The sequence below is a fragment of the Actinia tenebrosa genome, unplaced genomic scaffold (genome assembly GCF_029948245.1).
Source record: "Actinia tenebrosa isolate PJP-AT-01 unplaced genomic scaffold, QUT_ActTen_1.0 PGA_scaffold0__85_contigs__length_37466705, whole genome shotgun sequence".
Classification (NCBI taxonomy): Eukaryota; Metazoa; Cnidaria; class Anthozoa; order Actiniaria; family Actiniidae; genus Actinia; species Actinia tenebrosa.
This window is the reverse complement of record NW_028292569.1, coordinates 6,004,483-6,021,756: the sequence shown is the minus strand read 5'-3', so window position 1 is coordinate 6,021,756 and position 17,274 is coordinate 6,004,483. Positions and strand designations below refer to the sequence as shown.

The 17,274-nt window shown below is 34.6% G+C and overlaps 1 protein-coding gene and 4 long non-coding RNA genes across 5 annotated transcripts; 2 read left to right on the top strand and 3 right to left on the bottom strand.

The window, feature by feature from the left end:
- The first annotated feature begins 1,504 nt into the window (after nt 1–1,504).
- LOC148913340 (uncharacterized) lies at nt 1,505–3,095 on the top strand. The gene is made up of 3 exons (XM_089026057.1): nt 1,505–1,631; nt 1,903–2,018; nt 2,720–3,095. Exons 1-3 carry the CDS (start codon nt 1,505–1,507, stop codon nt 2,933–2,935), a joined length of 459 nt encoding a protein of 152 aa, XP_088882183.1. The 3' UTR covers nt 2,936–3,095.
- Nucleotides 3,096–4,282: 1,187 nt separating this feature from the next.
- On the bottom strand, nt 4,283–5,633 carry LOC116304124 (uncharacterized). The gene is made up of 2 exons (XR_004198022.2): nt 5,288–5,633; nt 4,283–4,739 (listed from the first exon to the last, which is right to left on the bottom strand). It is a non-coding gene; the product is annotated as an uncharacterized LOC116304124 (long non-coding RNA).
- A 1,635-nt stretch (nt 5,634–7,268) lies between these two features.
- LOC116304117 (uncharacterized) lies at nt 7,269–9,758 on the bottom strand. Its single transcript, XR_004198020.2, has 2 exons — nt 9,302–9,758; nt 7,269–8,710 (listed from the first exon to the last, which is right to left on the bottom strand). It is a non-coding gene; the product is annotated as an uncharacterized LOC116304117 (long non-coding RNA).
- A 2,212-nt stretch (nt 9,759–11,970) lies between these two features.
- Nucleotides 11,971–13,721, top strand: LOC116304129 (uncharacterized). The gene is made up of 2 exons (XR_004198024.2): nt 11,971–12,260; nt 12,662–13,721. It is a non-coding gene; the product is annotated as an uncharacterized LOC116304129 (long non-coding RNA).
- Nucleotides 13,722–15,012: 1,291 nt separating this feature from the next.
- On the bottom strand, nt 15,013–16,696 carry LOC116304127 (uncharacterized). The gene is made up of 2 exons (XR_004198023.2): nt 16,465–16,696; nt 15,013–15,764 (listed from the first exon to the last, which is right to left on the bottom strand). It is a non-coding gene; the product is annotated as an uncharacterized LOC116304127 (long non-coding RNA).
- Nucleotides 16,697–17,274: the final 578 nt, after the last annotated feature.

Genomic DNA, 17,274 nt, shown 5'->3' with positions numbered 1-17,274 from the left:
AAACGGTCTCACTTATTTAGTGAGCACATAAAATCACTGAAATAAAGTTTTGAAAATTTCGCTTGTTTCTTTTTAGCTTTACAACGCTATCTTTGAAGAATAATAGAGGCATTCAAGGACCGATTTAGGTCAGTTTAGTTTAAATCATTAATTCATGCCGTTTAGTTGATAGGATCTATCGTAATTGGGGAAAACCTGTAGTAGATTCCTAGCCTCTCTTATTTGATCTCTTATTATTCAGCGCATACGTTTTGTAGTCTCATTTCTTTAACCCACTAGCTATTGGTAACCTAAGAGTTTGCTATAAGTAAAATGAATAAAAATTTAAAAAAAAAAACAGTAATGATGAAAAGGTAAATTATACACCGTGAAAAGATGAAAAAAACTTACTGACGTTTCGGACGCTAGTCCTTTTTTTTTTTTTTTTTTTTTTTTACTCCGACGAAGGACTAGCGTCCGAAACGTCAGTAAGTTTTTTCATCTTTTCACGGTGTATAATTTACCTTTTCATCATTACTGTTTCATTAGAAACACCGACGCAGCTCACACTAGTTTTTAGCTAGTTATATCTTTAAAAAAAAAAAAACAAATAAAAAAACAATTAGATCAAGTGAATCAAACCTTTTTTCCCCCTTTAGTTAATTGTACGTTTCCCTCTGTCACGTAATTAACTTTTTTGGTTTACGATATACATTTACGTTAAAAGGTAGAAATGGAAAATTTCTTTCCGCATCGAAAGCTCTTTGAAGTGTTACCTCGAGTGTAACATGGTGTATTTAGTCATAAAGTATAAGTTGTTTACTTTTGATATTCTTTGCTTAATTCATCTAAATTTAGTTTTGGGTACACAACACTTTTATCGCTTTCAATCGATGATACTACAAAGTTATCGAACTAAAAAAATAAAGTTCAAAATGTGTAGTTGAACGCGGGAATAGTTATAAGAAATCATTTTTCTCATTCCACGTATATTTATTAATTTAATAGCATTTTATTCTATTGGTTTAAAAACTTTTCACAGCATTTTACCAAAAAATTTTCTGTTAAGCTTTGCTTTATAGATTTGTAATAGAATTTTTAAGAAAATATAACGTGTGTATACGTACGCGTGTTGTTGAACGCTCAGTCTAATTATTTACCGGACTTGGCTTGATTAAAATATTGAATTCGCTGTGTTAGTTCTTTAGTAATAAATTATGCGTTCGGTGTGTGTAATGAAATAAAGAGAATAAGAGAAAAATATCAAATGCCCTTGGTGGGAATCGAACCCATGTCTTCGGTATTACAGTCTATGTGTTAACCACTACACTAGAAGGGCCAACCACGCTGGTAACACAGCCGGAATATGAAATGTAGGGTACTCGTGAGTTTTTTGGTTTAATATAAGTTTTGAGAAAAGTGGACGGAAAAGAAAAATGACAACGAGGAGAAGAAGAGCAACAGTTTTGAGGACTTGTCTTGATAAAATTCTTGCATTCGCTTAGTTAGTTTTTTCGGGTTTAGCATGAGTTTTGGAAAAAATAAAAAGCTTGAAGAAGGACAAGGACAAGTAGAAGGCCAGGAAAAGGAAAAGGAAAAGAAGAAGAAGAGGAAGGAGAAGAGCGAGAAGGAAGGGGTAAGAGAAAGAAAAGGCGTGAGAAGAAGGAGAAGAAGAAGGAGAAGGAAAAGGAGGAGGAACTAGAAAAGATTTCCACTAATTAACCTTTTCCACCTTGAAAGTGATATATTTTACAAATCCTTTCACAACCTCAATACCTTATCTTGTTGACAACTTCACTTGTCGGATATAGAAAAGACAATGAAGTGTTAGAGCTGATTAAAAGCAGTTCCTGTTACTTATCTTCTTAGGTTATTAACTGGCGCATTGTAGACTCTCCGGAACTACTCCGGCGCATGTTTGAGGGAATTATTTCAAAACATTGAGGGCTATAAAACTACGAGATTTTATCGTTTGCTTAATAAAACGGTTTTGGGGAAACTTCTTTGAATTGGTTAGCAAGTCTTCTATCTGTAGAAAGGTAAGTATTTACATTGTTTTTAATCCGAGAAAAAAGAAAAAGATACTATATATGTTGAGATGTAAGCCAAAAGTGCAAAGAAAAGTATTCTGTATTTATATAGAAAGAGATGTATTCGCTACAATAAGTGAATCATGTTGGTTTAGCCTGGTTTTGGCTTCTAAAAGGCTCTCGTTAACGCGTTATAATTTACCAGCGATGACTCGAGCTGCAATCACTTTGCAAAGTATAGCAAAGTATTCCTGTAGTTTTACAAAAAGAGATATAGTTGCTACGATAATAAGTAAACCATGTTGTTTTAGCTTGGTTTGGGCTTAGTAAAAGACTCTTTACCGCAATGACTCGAGCTGTAATTCACTGCTATGGAACGGTAAAGGAAATAATTCTGTATTGATACGAAAAGAGATGTATTGGCTATAATAAGTAGAGCGTGTGGTTTATCTTGTAGTAAAAGACTCGTTTTAACTTACCAAATGCTCTAGCTGCAATAGTCTATGCAATGTTTGTAATATCAATATTAGTATCCCATGACAAGTCAAAGAAACTTTTTGAATTAAAAACTCTGAAAAAAGATATAGCGAAAAAAGAAAAAAAGAAAGAACTCGGAAAGACGAACCAAAAATATCATATTTGCTCCTAATCTCTCCTCTCAAAGACAAGGTTTTGCAAGTTTAATCTAAAATATGATTGAATCTTTTCAGATGAATCTATCAATGGTAGCTCTGATTCTGACCGTCTGCACAGCAGCCTTCCACCATAGCGCAAGCGCACTACCAGCTACATCCGAAGCAATGTGCTCCAGAATTTGTCACGATGGTAGAATGAAGTGCTTATCACGTGTCTGCCCGTCAAGTCAGAACTGTGAGGCCTTGTGTCAAGAGGTCTTTGATGTGTGTTATATGAGCTGCTTAGAATGAGATATGGAATACTAAAAAAACAATAATCCAATCAAGTAAAAAATAAAACAAAAAATGTAAACAAATTAAAATATTTTCGTCGTTTTTCAGTTACTTCAGTTACTATACTAAGTTTTCTTGATAATCAGTTTTGCTATTCGTTGCTTGGAAAGAGAATTCAAAACCTTTATACGAAGTAACAAAATATTGATAATAAACCTAGCTCGTTGAAAAAGTTGAGTAGAGCTTGTTGGGTCTCTTTCTCCACATTGAATCGAGGATTTTCTCAATTTCCTTCCTTCAACAAATCCGCTAAATATAGACCTATTTCGTCGTGGGTAATGTTTTCCCATTTCAAACCACGTGTCATTCCCTTGAGATTCTTTCTTTTCTAGGAATGCTTTTCAGCTATGGTGTAATGTTTTCCCATTTCAGACCATGTGTCATTCCCTTGAGCATTATTTCTTTCTTTACTAGGAATGTTTTAAAGCTATGGTGTAATGTTTACCCATTTCAGACCATGTGTCATTCCCTTGAGTATTATTTCTTTCTTTACTAGGAATGCTTTTCAGCTATGGTGCAATGTTTTCCCATTTCAGACCATGTGTCATTCTCTTGAGTATTATTTCTTTCTTTACTAGGAATGCTTTTCAGCTATGGTGCAATGTTTTCCCATTTCAGACCATGTATCATTCCCTTGAGATTTTTTCTTTCTTTACTAGGAATGCTTTTCAGCTATGGTGCAATGTTTTCCCATTTTAGACCATGTGTCATTCCCTTGAGTATTATTTCTTTCTTTACTAGGAATACTTTTCAGCTATGGTGCAATGTTTGCCCATTTCAGACCACGTGTCATTCCCTTGAGTATTATTTCTTTACTAGGAATGCTTTTCAGCTATGGTGCAATGTTTTCTCATTTCAGACCACGTGTCATTCCCTTGAGTATTATTTCTTTCTTTACTAGGAATACTTTTCAGCTATGGTGCAATGTTTGCCCATTTCAGACCACGTGTCATTCCCTTGAATATTATTTCTTTACTAGGAATGCTTTTCAGCTATGGTGCAATGTTTTCTCATTTCAGACCACGTGTCATTCCCTTGAGTATTATTTCTTTCTTTACTAGTAATACTTTTCAGCTATGGTGTAATGTTTTCCCATTTCAGACCATGTGTCATTCCCTTGAGTATTATTTCTTTCTTTACTAGCTATGCTTTTCAGCTATGGTGTAATGTTTTCTCATTTCAGACCATGTGTCATTCCCTTGAGTATTATTTCTTTCTTTACTAGGAATGCTTTTCAGCTATGTTGTAATGTTTACCCATTTCAGACCATGTGTCATTCAGAGAAAAAAATCTTGCACAAGCTAATGAACAAGTTTCCTGAAATCTTTATTAACAATTTTCTTTGGATTTAACAGCAACTTTTACCTTTTCAAATAAACAACGACAATTTTTATTAGATTTTCCAAAATACACAGACATATTTCAGAGAGAATAAATAGTTAATCGATAATAATAGTTATTTATAGTTAGTGATTGATTGATTATATAGGCGCGGGTCAGTCCACGTGACTAGTTTTCACAATTGTTCTCCATAACACAATCTATAAAGTTATCATAACATATTTCTTCACAGCTTTTCTTTATTCCAAATCGAGCTCGAAAGCCACTGTTGCACAGTCGCTCACAGTTGAATGTCATCTTGGCACATTTTTGAAGACACTCATTTCCTCTGACGACGCCAGCTTCAGTGCTGGATGGTAGGAGAGAAATTGTCGCTACAAGATACAGTAGTATGATGGTAGTGGATGCTTTCATTGCGATGCTGAAAACAAAGAAGTTGAGTGAGGAATACGTGGTGAATTGCTGTTGTTACTGTATATCAATGAGTACTAGTGGTAGTGGTAGTGGCAGTGGCAGTGGCAGTGGCAGTGGCAGTGGCAGTGGCAGTGGCAGTGGCAGTGGCAGTGGCAGTGGCAGTGGCAGTGGTGGTGGTAATGGTAGTGGTAGTGGTGGTGGTAGTGGTAATGGTAGTGGTAGTGGTAGTGGTAGTGGTAGTGGTAGTGGTCGTGGTCGTGGTCGTGGTAGTGCTAGTGGTCGTGGTCGTGGTCGTGGTCGTGGTCGTGGTAGTGGTAGTGGTAGTGGTCGTGGTAGTGGTAATGGTAGTGGTAGTGGTAGTATTATATTACTAAATTTGGTTTGTCGTTATTGTTGTAGAAAATTGTAGTAGGAATAATAGAAATTATAGTAATTATAGTAGCTGTATCATATTTAGTTTTAGTAGCGGTAGTAGTTGAAACGGAAATAAAAATGAAAGATAAAAAGACATTCTTATAATAATGACAATAAAGTTCGCATTTGTCAGTTACTTACCTTAACAAATCTCGTCTTTTCGCAGCACAGTCAATTCCACAGTATCCTTAATTGTCTTTGAGCAATGACACCCCAGATCTTGTTGTCCTCATATTTATAACCAAAAATACTGAAATGAATTCTCTGAAATACGACCATGTTGTTGGCGCGTGGTGAATAAACAGTTGTTTCCTTCGCTAGCGGTTTCTTGACTTGATTGATAGCGGCGTTGGCGATGTAGTTTCGTTTTACGAGATACAGAACGAAAGATAAACAAACGATTTGGTATTTCATTTTCATAAAAATTATGAGTTCAAGGCAAAAGTGCCTTTGTACTCAAAGAATCTCTTTCCCCGATAAAAAATAACTTTACTTTTAGAATAAACTCGATATAGAGGTGGATATAAAGGTTTTTTTAATGGAATTATGTACGTAGGTAAAAAACCGCGCGCGAAACAAGAGCACGAACGACTGTGGCGTCTGTGTCGTGGGATATAAACTTTCACCTATCAAAAACAACTTTACTCTTAAAATAAACTCGATATAAAGATAGATAAATAAATTGTTTTTTATAGAAGTATGTACGTAAGAACAACATATGTCAAAAACGAAACAAAAGCACGAGCGACTGTGGCGTCTGCGTCCTGGGATATAAAGACTCCCACGGTTCTTGAAACCGCAACTTCATAGAAAACTAACCGTTTACAGTTTAATAAGATTATTTTAAAGTCTTGAATTACAATTGAATATTTGTGAGAAGACCGTTTTATTGATTAGTGTATGCGTTAGGAGAAGAATGCTGACTATTTTTTTGCTCTGAAGCTCTTTCGTCATAAAGAATCACGTTCAGTTTTTTCAGTTTCTTGCAGTGAGGCGCCACATATTAACCACGTTTTTATCTTTTCACTGCATTTCGCTTTTGCGAATAATTTCTCCAACAACGAGTATTCTTTTATCAGTTTCTACCACTTTAGAGTTGTTTTAGATTCTTTTTCACTAATAATACAATAAAGTTGCGCTTGCAATTGTCAACTGACGTTTCACGATTGAAGGGAAGATGAAAAACATGCCGTAAACAACAAAATGTTACAACTGAAATGGTTTATTTTATTCCAAGAAACTCTTCTCCAAACCCCTCAAAAATCCATAATTACCTTCACTGCAAACTAAAAAAAGACTTACCACTAAAAACATTTAAGATTTCGACAAATTTCAACCAAATGTCAAGCTATTGACGAACATTTTTTCAAAACACACAAAAAAAAAACATTTTTGAAGACGTGTTGGGGGATTAACCAAATTTTCATAATAAATTGTTTCCTAAATTCTCCGGACTATTTTCCAACTTGCGGCTTTCTAAATAAGAAAGAAAAGCAATCTTCTCTTAGTTATTAAAATATTTCATTTCTTGTGGTTTTGATCATAAAATATTATCGGAAAAATAATTGGGTTTAATTCTCAGTGCTAACCACAGAACGGATTTTCATTTTAGATCAATTTTCTTACTTCTCTTTACCATCTGGTATCATTTATGAGGTCTAAAGTTTCGTGGGTTAGTGTAATAACTAGTCCAGAGCTGGACCCAATCTTATCTTTGCGTGCGCGGTGAAGAAGAACCGAGTAGCGGAAAAAGACTGGTAAGAATGGACTACAAGGGGATGGGAAAGCCACATAGATAGTAGAGGTCTGTATGATAGTGAGGACAAGGGGATTGGCCAGACACATTTTTTTACGCCAGAGAGGACTAGGCGATAGACGAGGGATGTCATGGGGTCGCTGGTGGACGGTGAAGACAACACTCTCGGGACAGGGTACAGCGGAGGCCAGCGTCGGCTATGGCAGGCAAGTGTTCAGTACATTGTCTGGCTAAGTGGTATTTTAATTTTTAACGAGAAAACACCCATTTCCCCACAATTCTACTTGGTCTTAGATTTCAGATTTCAGACGAAGTTTTTGAAATAGATTTATATTTAGTGTATTTGGTATAGTAACAACAGTAGAGTACTTTGTATTGTACATTTATTAACTAGCGTGTATATATTATTTCTGATAGTATTGTTTATCTTAAATGTTACAAATCATTTTACATTTTCTTGTATCTTTACATCAAAGTCTTCATTATCACAACAGATCTTTTCTAAAGGTGCGTGCGCGCGTACCCAAACATGACGAGCCATCAAATAGACAATCTAAGATTTTCGTATGCACATGACGTACTGCCGCCATCTTGGATGCATTTAACAATCTAATTGTCAATGAATTCTTTTGTTATATCATCCAACATGGCCGCCGTGTCTTTCGTTATTTCACTGCCTTAAGGAATGATTGAAAAACCAGCAATAGCGTGAAGAAAATTTTTAAGAGGAAAACTGTGTCATTTTTTATTCTAATGTGATTTTTCGGCGATAGAGCCGTTGCATGTGACGTCAAAGCAGCTCTATTTGGAGGACAAAACAAAAGAATTCCAATCTCCTGAGAATTGGAACCTATTGTTTTGTCCCCCAGATTGAGTTGCATTCCGACGTGCTGCAAGGGGTTTATTCACCATTTTCCATCCATCGGTTCACTGGTCAAACACTAAGCATTCAGTCGAAGTTGCAAGGCTCAAATTTGAGTAATCTTTTTAAAGTACCTTGGCGCTTTGCTAATGAGCGCTTTATGTTTGATCAGTGAACCAATGTATGGAAAATGGTGAATTGTTGATCGTTTCGATCCCTAGAATACGTCCTGTGCAATTCTGTCTTCTTTGCTCGTTAAAGTTTTTAAGTTTCAAATCAGAACGTGCAATAACGACATTATAAAATAATAATAATAATAAATAATATATATATATATATATTATCCTCTAACTATCTATTACAGTTTGTTTGATTCGAAGTACGACTAACGCTGGTGACACTACTGATGGGTTGCAAGCATTCCCAAGAGAGTTAAAAGACAAAACATGGCGGCTATTGTGGTACCGTTAACAATGGATGCTAATGAGAAATCTTTTGTTAAATGGTACCAACATGGCCGCGATGACGTAACGTGCAAACGAAGAATATATTTTACGTTATTCTTTCAATTTCACTGAGATTAACAAAGTCTGAAGCAACTACTGTTGTGCTGGGACAGTTGTAAATGATTGCAGATAAATTATAGAAGACCTCTTCAAGTCTAGAGGATCTTAAAATAAGAACCGGTAGAATTCTTTTTCCTACCAACACATTGATTTGAGGATATGCATTCCTTGAAGACAGCTTCACTGATTTGCTCGCAGCTTTTTCCAAAGCGAGCCCGAGATTTGATTTTCTTGCATTTGTCTTCCCATCGTAGAGTTACTTTGATGCACTCGCCCAAGCACTTTTCTCTCCTGTCGTCGTCTGCTTTGGTAATAGAGAGAATAGTCAGGAAACATAGCACCATGAGAAATATGAATTTGTCAGTCATGGTGGATATATTCTAAAATAAAGAGAAACAAAACACATTAATTTTTTGTTTATCAATCTCGTACTATTTACCCTTATATATCTATTTGTATACATATAAATAAACATTAATAGCAAATCAAATTTACAAAGGGTGCCTTAAAGTTCGGTCGGTGGGGTGGTGGGGTGGTGGGTTTGTTTGTTTTGGTATTTGTCTACCCATAATAGTGTCAGGGGTGCCTCAAGGTTCGGCTATCGGTCCCTTTTGAAGGTATCTAAAGAAATGATTATAATAAAGGAGAGGAGAAAAAGAATTTAATGAAAGATGGTAATCAAAGCAAAAGGGAAAAGAAAAAAAAATGAAATGCATAGAACAAAAAATATCGAGAGAATGAAGTAAGGAGAGAAAAAAAGTCCTAGATTGGCGAAGAAAAATGTAATAAGATTTTTAAAAAGAAAAAAAAAAAAGAAAATATAGTAACTGATGAAGTGAATATAACCTACGAAAAAAGTCCTAGATTGGCGGAGAAAAAATGGAATAAGATTTATAAATAAATAAAAAAGCGAAGACAATTAATTATTTATAAAGGTAAAAATTATCCTATTATTCGTAACCAAAGCTTACCAGTTCAAAATCGTTTCTGCAGTAGGTTTTTCTGTATGTAAGATTCTTCGCTTCTTGATGATTTACACGTTATAAAACACTATCTTCATCTGCGGTCGTATTTATATTTTCAATAATCAAATCATTTAATGGAATACGAGCGTGGCAAGATTGTGTGGTTAAGATCATTTTTTTCGTTAATGGCATGTGAACCGAAGGATCAAGCCCTGAGGTTTGGCGGGAAATAAGACGAGGTTTTTCATATAGAATACCATGTAACTGGATAACTCCGAAAGCGATGGTTAAATATCCAAGCTCAGTTTTCAAATATCTTAAGCCAGAATATCACAGACTATCTGGCTGGCGCTATAAGGTACCACGAGTGAGTAACCCGACAAACAAAAAGGTGTTGGGTGTGCTAAATATACAAAGTTCTCTAAACATATTGGTAAATGAAATTCTTGTAAAAATTATATCGTGTTGGCGTATCTACAGTTTCAATTTCTAATTCAGTAATTTCTTAACCACTGCTGTTTAGAGTTTCAACACCACGCACTTTTTATGATTGTAATGTTGATTGATTATAACGATTTAGTAATGAACTTGAACTTTAGTTTAAAAGTCATGTCGAATTGTTTATTTGTCATAAGTTGTTTGGGAGAAATGAGGCGTGTGGGAAGAAAAGTCACCGAGATATGAGTGGTGACGTCAGAGGTTTGTTCGTCAGCAGCTCTGAAAATAGAAACGTTTTCCCCCCACGTATCAATCATGAATTAATCAGAACTCTTTAGCTTGGACGTAATGTTTTTCATTTTAGACCAGGTGTCATTAGTTCCATGGAGTATTATTTGTTTGTATAATGGTTGGGCATGAGAAGACGCATAAGGACACACATGAATATGGATGTATAAAACTCTAACAAAGAGTCTTATTCTCAAGAGCCAGTGGGAATGACACGTGGTCAGGTGGAACGTAATCTTCCATCCATCCATCCATCCATCCATCCATCCATCCATCCATCCATCCATCCATCCATCCATCCATCCATCCATTCATTCATTATCTACTCTTTAGTCTAATTAAATCAGACGAATCCTGAGCCAAATTTTCTAACTATTCTTCTGGTCATTATTTTAAACCATTTCAATGTTACGGTATTAATTAGCTAGCATGCTATTGTTAATTGAACTGAATTGAAAGGAAAGCAATACGCATGTCAGATTTGAAAATAATATTTCATTCAAAAATCCCACATGGTTTAACACGTTTATGAAGTTATGTAATTACTCACCAAAATAATTGTCAATGAAAAGACAATTTACTCCTCGTCGTCGTCGTCGTTCATAGCAAAGGGTCCTTATCTACGGTCTAGAGGCCGTCTAACCTTTCCCTTAGGCTTTGGCCGAGCTTCCTGATCAGTCTGTAAATCTTCGGATAGCGGTGTCGGGGTCGAAATCTCCGGCGTAGCCGTAAACGCTTCGCTCTGCCATACGACGGTTCAGCACAACGTCTGGAATCATGGCTCTAGATAATCAATGTTAGCCAATTAATCATTTTTCAATATTGAAACTCATCTTTTCTATGATTTCTCTGTCTCTAGGTTGTGAAATCCTTGCCAACCAATACAAAAATTTATTTTGCCACAAAAAGTTTTTTTTACGATAGACTGAATTTCGATAAATTCCCTTCAATAATAAATAGTAAAAAAGCAAAGAAAAAGAATTACAGCTTTTCTTGTATCTGGAATTTCTTTGTGACTCTGAAAACAAATTTATTTAAAACAACTTTCATTTTATTTAAAACGAAATAGTTTTTGGTTTTTTGACGTTTTCGAAAAAGACGCCGGAAAATCTGTAAATCGAAAAACGTTTTAGGTCTGAAAAATGATGTTAAGTTCATCTACATAACTGACTTTTAAAACCTGTTTAGGGAAAATAATATTAACAATTCCCAAGTAAATAATGTAATTGAAATTCTTTTAATAAGATTTTTTAATTCCAACTTAAAGAAATTCGAATTAATGGTTTGAGCGCAAATCTATCTGCACCTTTAGAGGAGTGATAAACCGGCTCTTTAATCGAGTTTTCTTTTAAATTTCAGTCACACTTTCCAAAAGACATGCAATTCTTCTAGACTTTTAAACTTATTTTATTCAAACTTAACCGTGTTACTGATTTTAACACGCTCTTCCTAGCCATGGTTATTATTTTTTCTGCTTAGTCAATTTAAAAAAACCTGAAGAAAGCTAATTAAAACTTCGCCCCGCCAAAAGGGTGTTGACCATCTGTTCTCGCCAACGCGTGTAGCTGTGGTTAAACGAGGCAGCTTTTTTTGGGTTTAATTCAACTACTTGACAAAGAAAAGGCGGAGGAATTCGCTCGCTTAAACCGACAAACAGTTGTTTAACCACAAAATATAAAAAACAGAAAACAAAATAAAAGCGAAGCTGGGAAGTATTTGACAGACTTTTACAGACGAACGAAGATTCAAAGACTCAACAATAAGAAGAATGGAATCATTTGATTAAATTTTGATTATGGGAGATAAACAACTGATTAAAAACGATAAGATTTGGGAAAAAATAGGGGAAAAAAGTTAATATGCTTGAGAGATGATGTTTAAAAATCGCCGAGGATTTTTTATATTTGCGTGTTTTAGTTTCAAGAAGGCAACGGAAGCTTAAGGTTGATTTTGAATACGCCAACTACTTTCATCATCATCAAGAAACTATAAACAAAATGACTTAAGTAAATGCATAGGAATGCTTTGTTTAATATCTTCAATAAGGTATCGAATGCCAGCACATAAAGAGCTCTTTGTTGTTCATTTTGGGTATAAAATAAGGAAGAACTCCCTTGAACTCAAAGGAAGACGTTATATATTTGAGGAAAGACACTCAAGTGAACTATACAAAACTGAAAGAGACGTAAAAATCTCATTGAGGAAAAAACCGTTGGAAGGAATTTTCTTTATTAGCAAGGTAGTTTTTGCAAATAAGCTTTATTTGACGATAATTTTTTATTGCTTTAGTTTTTCTTTAATCTTCTTGTCCTTCTTTATTCTTCTTGTGTGTGTGTGTGTGTTTTGTTTTTTTCTATTCTTGTTTTTCTTCTCTTCTCGTTCCTCTTCTCATTCTTCTTAATCTTCTTCTTCTTCTTCTTCTTCTTCTTCTTCTTCTTCTTCTTCTTCTTCTTCTTCTTCTTCTTCTTCTTCTTCTTCTTCTTCTTCTTCTTCTTCTTCTTCTTCTTCTTCTTCTTCTTCTTCCTCTTCCTCTTCCTCTTCCTCTTCCTCTCCTCTTCTTCTCCTTCTCCTTTTTTTGCTACCACTACTACTACTTGGTTTAGGTTGACATTGTAGTTTTTAATCTTTATTCTCTTACAGTTCGTACTCAAACATGAAAGCAACTCTAACATCACTTCTCGTAATCAGTATCCTACTCCAAATACATCCAGCTGAGTTCTCAGTTCTTCCACAAAGAGACTCTAGAACCAAATACAGCAAGGCAGTTCTTCAAAAGAGAGGAGGAATCCTAAATGAAAATTCCTGCTTCACCAATTGTGCCAAGACTACCCATAGCTGTATGTTTACGTGTACTGATCTTCGTGTAAGCTACCTGACGTGCAGTAATATGTGTGAAGGAAGACAGTTTGTTAATTGTCTTATGGAATGCCCATTGTAGACAGCACTAAACGTAAATATTTCTAACGTTCTCGGAAAGCATTTCACCCCCATCTCGCAAGAAGCAAATATCACTGTTTTTCCATTTTGTTGGTCCTGTAATTGTCACGTTTTTACATTTCAATATCTAATAAGGTTATAAAATCCCACTTAATTATCCCATGTTCCACGTTTTACATTCAAACATCTTGGTTCAAATACACCAGTTTCTAGCATTCGATCATACCGCTGTTTTTGATGACCACAGACTCATTTACATAGGCTTAGCCTTGTTTATAATGCAGCTATTCACCATTAAAAATCTGTGGGATTTTGAATCATTGGTATTGTTCAAGTTGTTACAGTTTACTTTTACGAATGATTTGCTCTTAAGCGAGGCTAAGCCTGTGCAGATGAGTCTTCAGTCATACAACACAGCGGTATTTACGGAATGTGAAAAGGGAATATTCCCCACTGCTTTATACCAAATTTCACGTCTATATCCCAATATTCAAGTTCTTGATATTTAGAATATACAATGCAAAACACTTCCTATCGTGCTCTGCCTTCCCTGGTTAATATGTTCACGCTGGTCTTAAAGATTGTGGGCTCACAAAGCTATTTTTAACATTTTTGAAAGCCTAGCTGTTTGATATCTTTTGTACTTCGTATATTTTCAGAGGAATTGTTAAATATTTTTACTTAATACAAACAGGTTAGTTTTTGCTCTCACTATTTTCAAGTTTTGTAATGTTTGTATGAATAAAGAATCGTTCAAAATGTACCAATCATTTTATTTGATTTCAAGTAGCACGTTAACTAACAAAGATATGTCGTTTAAAACATAATTGCCCTATTTCACTATGACGTCACTGCTTGTTTATGTGGGGGATAGAATCGCCAAATCCAATAGAAAATGCAACAAAATTTGCTCCTAGCGAAATAGTTTAATCTAAAATGGCCTGGTTTTCAGATATAATATGTGTTAATATGTACTAAAAAAATATTCTGAGCGTTTGCTGGCTATTCTACTTCTCTTCGTGGATTGATACGGGTTTTAGAACAATTTTCGGTGAAATTGCGTTGATTTGACCCCGTCCGACGACCATGATCCCTTGTGTTTAAACAATAGATTGTTTTGATGTGATGTCATAGTGAAATAGGGCAATTGTTTTACAAAGAAATGCATGTTTTGCCTGCCTGCATATACGTACATTTCCTTCTAAAAGTCGTACGGTTTGAAGATTCATTCAATTTCTGGATTATGGTTAATTTTCGAAACTTTACAATTTTACAAACATTGATATAAAAAAATTAACTCTTTTTTTCAGAATTTATTTATTTAATTTATTATTTGAATTTATAATTTCCTGTGATGTCACGCTTAATAGCGTGACATCACAGTAAAAAATATGCCTTAGGAGCAGACAAAAAGTGTGTGGGGCGAGAGGTGGGGTTGGGGGTTTTGACCTAGGTTGATAAATATAAGTACGCACATAAAAATGGGGTAAAGGGGACTTTAGATTTTAGTTAATTTAGTGCATATTATGAAGAAGTAGTGTTGCTACAGTCTCTCTAGATAGAAAAGGCGTTACATATCAAACATTGAGCGTCTTATTTCCCTGTGTCTATTGTCTGCGAGGCAGACCCACGAGTTAGCATCGTCCCCGTATCCTTCCTCGATTTTCAATTTTTTTTCCTCCTTTTACTTGTCTTTTTTTTTTTTGCTTTTCTTTTCTTCTTCAAAAATGTTCATGTCGAATTCGTTATAGAACGACGGCCTTTTTGTTTGCCGCTTTTCCGCACAATCCAAATATGGAATTGATCAAACCATATATGGAGTGAGCTTTCTCTACTCTAACTTCGACACTAACATATAGAGTAAATCTTGATATGACCTTTAAAAAGGCTGAAAAGACTATTTGTTAACCCATTTCGGCCTAAGAAGTAACGACCTCTATTAAGCGACCATCAACCTCTTATATTCGACTCTGAAGTCTATGACCCTAAATCGTGTCTTTAGGTCGTCTTGAATTAGGTGCGACCCCAAAAAAACTCACCAATCATAATCAATCAATTCTAGAATATTTGTTTAATTTCATTAATTTTTTTCAATTATATATTTACATATCGGCGATCATTCATAATTCTCAGATATTCCTGATTTTTATAATTATAATTTCAATATACTCCTATAAATGGCAATTTTTCTTCGGTATATTCGTCTCCATGAGAACAGTTTCTATGGTAACTAAGATTACACTAAATGTTCACATCTTTCTGTTTTAAGGAGAAAAATAATTTCTTTATAAATAAATATTTTTTTGTATTAAAGTTTTCCTTTAAATAATAGTATTCTTCGCATAGCGCTAAAGAATCTTAAACATGAATTAAAAATAAAATTAACAATAATTAAAGCAAATGGCGTCATAATGTTTATCGTTGACTTCCGGTCATGCGCACTGTTTATTTCTTCTATTATTTCCAGTCATGCGCGCTAATACATTCCTTGGCATACTTCCGGTCATGCGTAGTTGATACTGTATTCAGTCAGTTATTCTCTCTTTATAGACATCCGAAGATGCATTGATAGAAGCTGTTTCCCATGCACATTTGTCGGCATTTTGAGTAGTGAAGGCCTCGAGTGTCGGTGCATTGAAACATGCATCTTCCAGCATTTTGTTGGCATCCGTCGAAGCAATAATTATGATTGAGCGCGGCTGGTCCATAACCTCTAGTCTTGGGTCTTCCCTCGATAGGACTTGTGTACAGAGATACGAGAGAAAGACAGATAAGGAAAACAGCGATCGTTGATTTCATTTTTGTTCTGAAACAAAAACAATTTAGAAAATCACATAAGTATGATGTCAATAGTGACGAAATTGGTGATGACATCAACGATGATGATATAAATGACGCCATGATGACGTTACTAAAATTATCATGAAAGTAATAGAAACTTGTTTATATGTTTCTTTGGGCTAAAAGTATATAAACGAAAAGAATAACTAGAAGATATTTCGGACGATATCCATCGTCCATCATCAGTTTAATGACTCTCTATAAGTGTATTACAGTGAATACTTTAAAGCCTTAGGGACTAATACGTATTAATGAAGTACTGTTAACCTTGTTTTTAACCAAAGTTCATTTAATAAGTTAATAACTGTGTTGCAAATTAGGTTCAGTTTAATTACTACTGTTGAAAATTTGAGTATATTTGTAGAGAAAACTATAAGCAATTTTTGTATAGTAAATATTTTCATCTAAAAAACTTTCGTCATACTCCACGAGTTTTCGTTCACAAATCATAATCTTTGAAATCAAGAATCAATATTTGAAAAAAAGGCGAACTATCATATTAACCCTAGCTGATAGACTTGAGTCTCATTAGCCTTCTTCGATATGACCTTTTGAAGATATTTTATCCAGAACTACTTCAATGAAACTCTTAAACTAACTTCGCCCAAAAAACAAAACGAAAAATAGAGTGTTGGAAAAGCGTGACAATCTTTGCTGATATTTACCTTTAGTGTTGAGTTGAATGAATCTTCTTTTAGTTAAAGTGTTGTAAATCTCTAGTAAATCTTTCTAGCTTCTTTAGATCTCTCGTAGTTGTTTCTTCGTTGCTTCTCGAGTTATGACTTTTGAGCTATCGTCTCCATTATTTATACCCAAATCTTAAACTAGTCTCGCCGAGAAACGGAAACCAATCCAATGCTCCCACACGACTGACTCACATTACGAGGGTCAAATTCCTCGCATTCCTTAAAGAAGGAAACGCTGAAACCGTATTTTTGGTTGACAAAACGCCTTGGTTAATTATGCTAATCCGGTTTTCGTTTTTCTTGGTAAATTATTTCCTTTGTAATAATAATGTGGTTTTGAATATCTTAGATATGTTTTAAGGGGAAATGGTCCGACGCCCACAAGATCCAAAAAACGTTTGATTCAAAAACTTTGATACAAGTTCGAAACATTAGCATCTTGGCTGGTAAACTTCTTCAAGGAAGCAGAATTTATAAAGAAAATTCTGAACACTACAAAAAAAGAATATGCTTTAAATAAAATACTACTATAATGAGTAGATATTGAGTTGTATTTTGGTGAGGAAAACTCAAAAAAAGCTTTAATATTATTTCAAACTGATATAGTTTTCAAAAGGATAACGTTTTGAAATACGTCTACTTTAAAAATAAAAATAAAAATACAAAAAAAAATTTTTTTTTTCATACTCGCACACCTTTTTTATAAGCTACACCATAAAAAAAGTTAACTTATGAGATAAATAGTTGCTGGAAAAATTACTTCAGCATAAGGTGTGCATTGAAAAAGAA

Bases quoted from the DNA above. Each gene is read 5' to 3' on its own strand.
- LOC148913340 (XM_089026057.1), top strand. From the start codon at position 1,505: ATGAGTTTTGGAAAAAATAAAAAGCTTGAAGAAGGACAAGGACAAGTA. The intron at 1,632-1,902 runs GCGTGAGAAGAA...CGCATGTTTGAG, and splicing joins AGGGGTAAGAGAAAGAAAAG to GGAATTATTTCAAAACATTG. The intron at 2,019-2,719 runs GTAAGTATTTAC...GAATCTTTTCAG, and splicing joins AGTCTTCTATCTGTAGAAAG to ATGAATCTATCAATGGTAGC.